Raw genomic sequence first — 8573 nt, 5'->3', positions numbered from 1 at the left:
GAAAGATTATGATTGTACAATTATCCCCTAAAATATGTAAACATCTTAGTAATCTATTTACAATGTCACCAGAAATGACGACATTGTCACGTGACAACTGTTTATAAACCCTTCTGCCATCAGATTAGAACGTCATCATCAGTAACAACAACAGAAACAATGTTCAGCTCAGTTACAAACTGGCTGGGGGTAAATATCAAAGGGAAGGACCCCGATCCTTCCGATGAAAACAAGGAAAACAAAGAAGAAGAAGCCAAGCCCATCTCAGAGAGCAGAGAAAGCATCAGCTCTACTTCAGTGGAAACTTCCACCAGTTCCAAGTCTTTGCCAGAGAGTGACTCTGAGGAGTGCAAATCCACTTCAGAGGAGGAGTCGTCTCAGGACAGTTCAGCTTTGCATGCCCTGGAAGATGTGTCCTCCAAGGCTTTTAACACTGCCAAGGAATTTGGAAGTGAGTTGTAACTCATACAGTCATACATGCCATTCAGTGTCACACACACAACACACACAACCACACACACACTCAACTTTCACAGTCAAATGCACACTTACAACAGGTCATTCACACATTCATTCCTGTGCGCTCACACAGGAACACATACTTGCAGACACCCTTTCCAATATACAAACACACTTTTTCACAAAATGAGCACATGTTAACACTTGTCCACTGTCCATACAAGCAGATGTATACATTCATAATTATTCTCAGACACACAGTGACATGTGCATATATAATACACTCAGACAATTCTCATACATATGCACTTGATGCATCAGCTGCTGATATATTGCATAATTTGTGTACACTGCACAGTACTATACATTTTTAGAATACATGCTTGAACTTGTTGAAGACACATGATAATATGTGCACAAGATTATTACACAATCTGTAATCCCATCCAAGTTCAGTAACTGTTATGGACATGGATTGGCAAAACACACACTGTGCCTGAAAACGTGAAACATCTCTTTTTATGGATTTGATTGATAAATGGTTTATGACTGAAATAGTTATCCAGGACTTATCACACGTACTCATTTTGGGAATGTCCATATTTGAACAATGGCATAATTTCGGACTGGGACTATTGTTAGGTTATGTTTTAAAGTATTACAGATTCAAAGGTATTGTACTCTGTATGTTGCCTTGGGACTTTTGTTTAAAAACATTTGGTTTTTGTGTAGTGATGCAAGTTTCTTTTCTAATACAAGTAAGAGGGAAGTAATGAGTAACTGATCGTATCTTTAGCAGTTTTGTGGCCTCAGGCTTGTGGTATCTAAAGCTACCAAGTACCACTATTCTATTGATCTATAGGTATGTTGTTGTTGTTTCTTAATGAGATAACAACACACCAGGAGAGAAAGAGATAGTATCGTTGTTGCTAAAATTTCAACACAAATACATGATTCATGAGCACAACAGAACAATAGCATAGATAATGTACATATAAACATGACAAAACAAAGCAAAACAAAGAACAAGGAAACATGAGTCATTGACCTGAGGGAAATTTTCATGGATTGTAATCATTGAAAGGCAGTATCCTCAGGCTTTCTTTTACATAAATTCACTTCAAAAGTGTATCTAGGTCTATAACATCATAGATATATATAGAACAGAGGTTCACCATGATCTTAATCTCAAGACAGAGTATGTGGTTTGAGCCTGAGGTACATGGAAGTCAGTGAAGATTTCTCTGAAATGTTATCAGTGAAGTGAATCAAGACATACCTGTCTTAGGAGAGAGAATATGTGTGAATATAAATTATAATGTATACATCATATATATTTTTTCATGTGTGTTGGTGTTTGTGTCTAACTGAATATCTTTTCACTTTTATTTTAAGTACTTAAATTACTGTTGATGTGTGTGTGTGTGTGTGTGTGTGTGTGTGTGTGTGTGAATGAATATAGATCTGTCAGATCCTGCAAACTTTTCACTCAGTTGTTGTGTACTTTATCTAGCAGTAGCAGAGTACGTTTTGTTATCTTACAGTTACAGGAAATGCAAATCAGAAAAGCAAATATCACCATGGGACCTTTTTTTTTTATGTTGCCAGTTCATGTATTCATAATACAAAGGCTTACAACTAATGCCACTGGTAATATTTAGTAAATGATAATAATAATGATGTTGATAATGATAATAATGATAAATGATCATTATTGTTATTATTATTCTCATCATAATAATATGAAGAAGAAATAATGCAAGGGATTTGTATTGCACAGCACTTAATAAAAAGTGTAAGCTCTTTGCGCCACACAGTAGTAACCCATGGTGCAAGCAAATGGTGAAAAAGAGAAATAAAAATACAATACTGTTAACATAAGTTGTGCCTTTGTCTGAAATGAGTCACTGACCTCCTTTGTTGTAATTAAAATTGAAACTCTTATTGATTCACTTAAATTGTCCAAGTAGAGTCAAATACATGTGTGTGTGTGTGTATAAATATATATATATATATATATATATATATATATATATATATATATATATATGCAGACTTTTATTTTCAGATTTATTCAAGTCAGATAATATCATTAATACATCATGCTGAATATATAATATATAAGCCCAGCGTACCTGAAATGTTTTTAGTTGTTTTGCTGATATTGATTTTCAACAGCTTGGGTTGGACATCTGCCCAAGTCATCTTTTGGCCAGTTTATGTTGCTTTCCCAGACTGTGATGTTTTGAAAGAGAACAAGCTGTTTGATTTTTTTTCCTTACCTAAGAGGTTGTTGTTTTGTAATGTTGACCAGTAGTAATACAATCACACACTTTATTTATATATATATATATATATAGAGAGAGAGAGAGAGAGAGAGAGAGAGAGAGAGAGAGATACTAAGATAGATTCATGTTTGTTTGTATACAAAAAATCAGTCTGTGTATAATATTCAGTTGTGTGTATTAAAACCTTATTTCAGTTTCCAGTCTGTCTGTCTGTCCTATCTAGGTATGTTTGAATGTGTCCATGTTAAGCTCTCCATTGGCATTTTCTTAGCAGTGCAAGAGATTTTTAACCTATGTAACCGTTGCATGAGTTATACAAAATTAATGAGTTACAAAATTTACAGAACTGATTAATTTCAACAAGTACTTTTGTGTGTGTGTGTTTTTTGTTTCTTTGTGTGTTTTTTTTTATTTTGCTGTTACAGTGCTTCATGATTTAATTACATGTTTTACTCTTGCCTCGCTTTGTGCAGACATTCTGTTCAACTTTGGCAAAGCAGCAGGAAAAACAGTGGCTGAGCAAGCCAACAAACTGAAGACCACAGTGGAAGAAAAGGTGATGATCATAATTATAAGTATTTGCTGATGTTAATATAATGGTGATGATGTATAATGATGATGATAATCTGTTTCTGTTTTTGTGTGATGTTTGCATTTGCGATGAAAAAATGTCTTAAGAAGAAAGAATATATATCTGATCACCTGAGTTGATCATTCTGACATGGCATTGTAACAGTTCACCATGTATCAGCTGCGAGGGTGCTTTTCAAAACCCCTTTCCCGGAACATTTCAGCTATAAGAACAAAATGAAATTCCAGTACCTACTCGTTGACCGTGCGTGCATACCAGGATGTTGCATCTGTTTTGCGTTTCAGACCCTTCTGGGAGATTTCAGCCGAGAGCAGGACAAGTTTCTGGCAGAGAAAAAAGAGCAGAAGAAGCAGGAAGAGGCAGCGGTGGCGCCTTGGATCGGCTACAATGAGGAGGAGACCATGAAGACCCAGATACTGGCTCTGTCCTCTGTGAGTTACCCTAGTTGTTTTGGGGGTGTTGTTTTGTGTGTGTGTGTGTGTGTTTTTATACAGTTTTGGCTTAGTAACATAATTTGTTCTTACTTATTTACTGCCCATTATGCCCAATGGCATGTACAGTAGGGGGGGCAAGGAAAAACTGCCACTGTTTTGGGCCAGTCTGAGATTATATGTTCATGTAGGTGTGTTTGTATTTCATTAGATTTTAATGTTTTTGCCGTTAGTTTGTTGTTGGTTTTGTTTGTTTTGTTTTGTTTTTGGTTGTTGTTGTTGTTGTTTTTTTTGGGGGGGTTCATTTGATTTGAATGGTTTTGTTGTTTTGTTTGTTTTTTGTTTTTCGTGCAGTATTTCAAAGGCTCTTAGAGCCTGATGAGCATGATACTTTGATAGGTCTATACCAAGGTCAAGCATCTGCTACCCCCACACCCCCTATTCCTCCCTTTTTTCTTTTTCTCTTCCTTTTCTGTTTTGTTAAAGAAGATATGGTGTAGTGGTGTATATTGATTGGGCTGATTAGTTTAGTCAGTGTTGCAGAATTTTCACCTAAAAAAAAACAAAAAAACGAAGAGAAGCAGAGAGCTAGCCAGTCATTGTATTTTCCAGAATTTGTTACAAAGCTTATGTGAAGGTACTAAAACAGTACATTTATATATTCCAAACAGAAGAAAGTATGAAATAGCATTTCTTTTGGTGGCCCAAAAGCAATCTGAAATAACTTGAGGGAGGGGAAGAGTCACAGAAATAGAAACAAAATGTAAGCTTCCTTCAGGGGGAATAATCTCTATTAAACTATGCTTTATATGGAATACTCTCCCTTCCATTGCAAAGTACAAACGAGAATACATAAGGTATAAAGTCTTCTCTCTTTTTTTTTTTTTAATTCATTAAAAGGTAAAGCATGAAGGGAGTGATGATAATTGACTCAGAGATAGTCATTGATGGACTCTGTATGTTTGGGGTGTTGATGTTTGTTTTAAAAAAAAAAAACAAAAAAAAACCGACTATTGTCAGATGATAAAAGCAGAGTCTGACACATTTCCACCGTTTCAATACCCTAAGATAATATATTTACTCATTAATACTTTATCTAACTTGTCTCTTGGCTGGGTACTTTCTAATATAATACCCCCTCACCTCCCTCCCCATTAATATTTTATATAGTTTCTTCTAGGCTTGGAAGAGAACAGACAATGGATAAAAAATCACCATGACAATGCACAAACTCTGTACACAATATACTGACACATAATTATAAATATAATACATGCACGTTCAGCCTGCAGGCTAATATTTGGGTTTGTGGATACATGTCCTTTTCTTATGAAGGAAAATGTATAATCAGTTTTCAACTTTTTGCTTGGATGAAATGCATTGTGATTATTCCATGTTCATCCCAGTTTGGGTGATGATTACAGAAGGACTTGACACACTGAAATGTAATAGATAAGAAGAAATGCACAAGAAGCAGCTGTTGGCTCTTTCCTTTTTTTTTTGAATTTGTGATCTTCAAAGTGTGTATGAAGAAGTGCAGATAATAGCAATTGGTCCTTTTTTTGTTTTTGTTTTTGGACTCAAAGTGTATATGTTTTGGTGTGTGCATGTTTGTGTGTGTGTTCTTTCTCCTTTTTCTGTTATTATTGTGTTGTGTTTGCTTCTTCTTCTTCTTCTTCTTCTTCTTCTTCTTTCTTTTTTTTAGTTGGGAGAGGGTTTTGTATGTCTCATTAGAGCCTACCCAAAGTGCTCACATATATTTTAATATAATAAGTAAAAAAAACCAATCTATTAAAGCCCCTCTAATGGTAGTGTTAACTGCTAAGTCATAGAGTCAGACATAGTGGTCTTCTTTATTTTGGATTTCCAACCTTGGTTTTTACTGTTGTAAGTTGTTTTGTTTTTGTGTGTTTTTTAAAATATTATTATAACAAGACTGAAAAGTTTGTTTTCTATTTAGCTGGAGTTTTTTATGGGTTCAGGGTTGATTTGTGTTACGTGTTTGGTGAATACAAGCAGGAAAGAACTGATGCAGATTTAGAAAGGACTGCCCCTTTTTGTCTGTATTAAAGTGGATACATGTTTGTGTGTGTGTGTGTGTGTATGTGCAGGACAAGAGGAATTTCTTGAGGAACCCCCCTTCTGGTGTCAAGTATCAGTTTGACTTTGCCACTGCCTACCCCATAGCTTTGGCTACCCTGCAGGAAGACCCCAATCTGCAGAAAATGAGATTTGAACTTGTTCCCAAAAAGTGAGTTCTCTTGTGTGTGTGTGTGTGTGTGTGTGTTCTCATCTTCTTTTTTAATATTTGCCTGTAATTTGCAAGTATTTGCAACAGCAGAGCATAGTGTTTATGGCTGATTAACTATCATTTTGGTTTGTAAAATCCTGCTTGTAGATCTATGCCAGTGAACATGGGAATAGTGTATGCCCACAGAAGCAGAAAGAAAGAAAGAAAAGCCACCAGAGTTAAAAAAGAAAAGGAATGTTCAGTGGCAGTAATGAATTCCGACCACACCATGTTGGATAGGTCCTTTGTCAGTTTTATCCATTCTCAGCTGCAAGCGTTGAAGACTGCATGTGCTGATACTCATCAGCATTTATCATCAGTTACTCAGGGCATGAAAAATATGATTAACCTCATTCCATCCTGAATTTTTTTTGTATTCTGAGATGTGGTGCATGAGCCACCACACGCCTAATCACCACAATGCCAGGATATGTTTGCATTCACAACTCTTTTGTAGCGTAAGGAGCTTGCATATCCAGTGACATGGTTATATTTCTCCAGATTGGCTGAAAGATTTGTCAGCCAGTGATTGTGGCTAAGACAGTTCCTTGTATATCTTGGAAACATTTTTTTATTGCAACTGAGTGATCTCCCTTTTCAGGACTGTGCAGTCAACATGAAGTGAGTGGTTTCCCTTTAGCTAACCTGTGGGACAATCATGTTTTTTGTTGTTGTTTTGTTGGGGGGGGGGGGTTTGGGGGGGGTTTCTTCATTTGTTTTTATTAATGATTTCCTTAATTTCTTTAATGATAGATTCTTAGATTTTTTCAATGATTTTTTAGACCAGTTAGGACAAAACTGTCCATTGATTGTAAATGCAGTCATTTATATAACCATTCCAGACAACCTGAAATAAAGAGTAAGTATATGCTGTGTAAGTAAACAAATTTGATTTCACTGCAGATAAGCCAAGTGGTTGAAAGCTTTGGGCAGTAGTGAAAGACCAAATGTAACTATTTTCATGTTCGTGGTTCCCAGTTTTTCATAAAATTGACCTTTCACTTTGCTCTTTTCTTGATGATTTTTCTGCTTTTCAAACGCAACTTTTCAAAAACTGTTTGTTTGTTGTTGTTTTTTAAAAGATAAATTTACAAAAATTCTATCCACAGGAAACTGTCACAGTAAACAGTGACACCGTTTTTTGTTTTTTTTTTCTCTGGGGCCATGGAGAGGGGAATTTAATTGGGTTTGGGGGGGGGGGGGGGGGGGGTATTTTTTGTTTGTTTTCGATGTTTTTGTTGTTGTTTTTGTTATTGTTTTTTGTTGGTTTTTATTTTACTGGTTTTTGTATATCTAAGAAATTGTGTGTTCATGATTCAGAATAACAGAGGAGAATTTCTGGAGGAATTACTTCTACCGTGTGTCGCTGATCAAACAGTCCACGCAGCTCACCGCCCTCACTCAGCAAGCAGGTATGTACTTGGGTGTGATATGTCATTCCACTTCTTCTCTTTTATTTTCTGAAAGTTTGTTGCACCTGTGTCTGCCCTCTGCTGCAGGTATCATCATTCTGAAAGGTTGCCCGTGAGGCGGGAAGAAAGCTTCAGCTTTAAATCATATATGATGTTCAATCATGTAGATGATTTGAATATGACAGGTTGCTTTGTCACTGCCTTAACTTTGTTTATCACAGTGAGATGGCCTGTTTCTTAAAAAAAAAATTATTTAAATGTTGAGATACGAAGGATGTAAAAGGTGCCTTTGTTTTTCTCCCACAGACCAAATCCCCAACATTAAAAAAATAAAATAAAAAGAAGAAGAAAACTGACATATTTCACAGATATGTCAGTTTTGAATGATACCTGTCCCAACCTAAATTCCTACATTTCTCCATTGAATGCTTAGAAAAAAAGAGAGAGAGAAAAATTGTACGTGGACTTTCTCGCAGATGAATCATCTTTCGCCATGGTTTTGTTTCAACCACCTCCACAGTATCAAAAGTCATGATGGCTTCAAATACGCACATTAAAGATCCTGTAATCCATGTCAGCATTCGGTGGGTTATGGAAACAAGAACATACCCAGCATGCACACCCCCGAAAGCGGAGTATGGCTGCCTACATGGCGGGGTAGAAACAGTCATACACATAAAAAGCCCACTCACGTATATACAAGTGAACGTTGGAGTTGAAGCCCACGAATGCAGAAGAAGAAGAAGAAGATGATGGCTTCCGGAAAAAGAGGGCGCTAGCTAGTGGGACAAAGGGGAGGTTACCTACTTCTGGAAGGTTAACGGCCGTATTGCTTTCGTTTTCTCTGCATAGGCGGACAGTAGTTTGCACAGGACAGGAATGTCAGACCCCTGCCGGAGTCTGCACTAGTTGGGTCACGGTATATGTTATTTAAATGTAATTTTAGATAGAAAATTTCCTGTTAGTGCTGTAACTCTTAACTCATTCTATCCCATAGCTACATGTCTTCCACAACTTCTCCTGACCAGCACTGCATGTGACCACTGCAGAAAACACAGGGTGATTCACGGAAAGCCGTGAAAATCGATGGGAGAATTGTTG

General features: G+C 36.5%; 1 protein-coding gene across 4 annotated transcripts in view; it reads left to right on the top strand.

Annotated features, from left to right (window-relative positions):
• The first annotated feature begins 104 nt into the window (after nucleotides 1-104).
• LOC143283021 (synapse-associated protein 1-like) overlaps nucleotides 105-8573 on the top strand; it is a 57239-nt gene continuing 48770 nt past the window's right edge. For all 4 annotated transcript variants that reach the window (XR_013055335.1, XR_013055334.1, XM_076589015.1 and 1 more), the window contains exons 1-5: nucleotides 105-451; nucleotides 3221-3303; nucleotides 3624-3770; nucleotides 5882-6021; nucleotides 7381-7472. Coding sequence is in view for 2 of the 4 variants with exons in the window: in XM_076589015.1 (XP_076445130.1) it covers nucleotides 160-451; nucleotides 3221-3303; nucleotides 3624-3770; nucleotides 5882-6021; nucleotides 7381-7472 (754 nt within the window). In the remaining 2 variants the exon portion in view is untranslated. The remainder of the gene's footprint in view (nucleotides 452-3220; nucleotides 3304-3623; nucleotides 3771-5881; nucleotides 6022-7380; nucleotides 7473-8573) is intronic.

Source organism: Babylonia areolata, chromosome 6, assembly GCF_041734735.1.
Source record: "Babylonia areolata isolate BAREFJ2019XMU chromosome 6, ASM4173473v1, whole genome shotgun sequence".
Classification (NCBI taxonomy): Eukaryota; Metazoa; Mollusca; class Gastropoda; order Neogastropoda; family Buccinidae; genus Babylonia; species Babylonia areolata.
The sequence above is the reverse complement of the archived record's forward strand: the minus strand, read 5'-3'. Positions and strand labels throughout refer to the sequence as shown.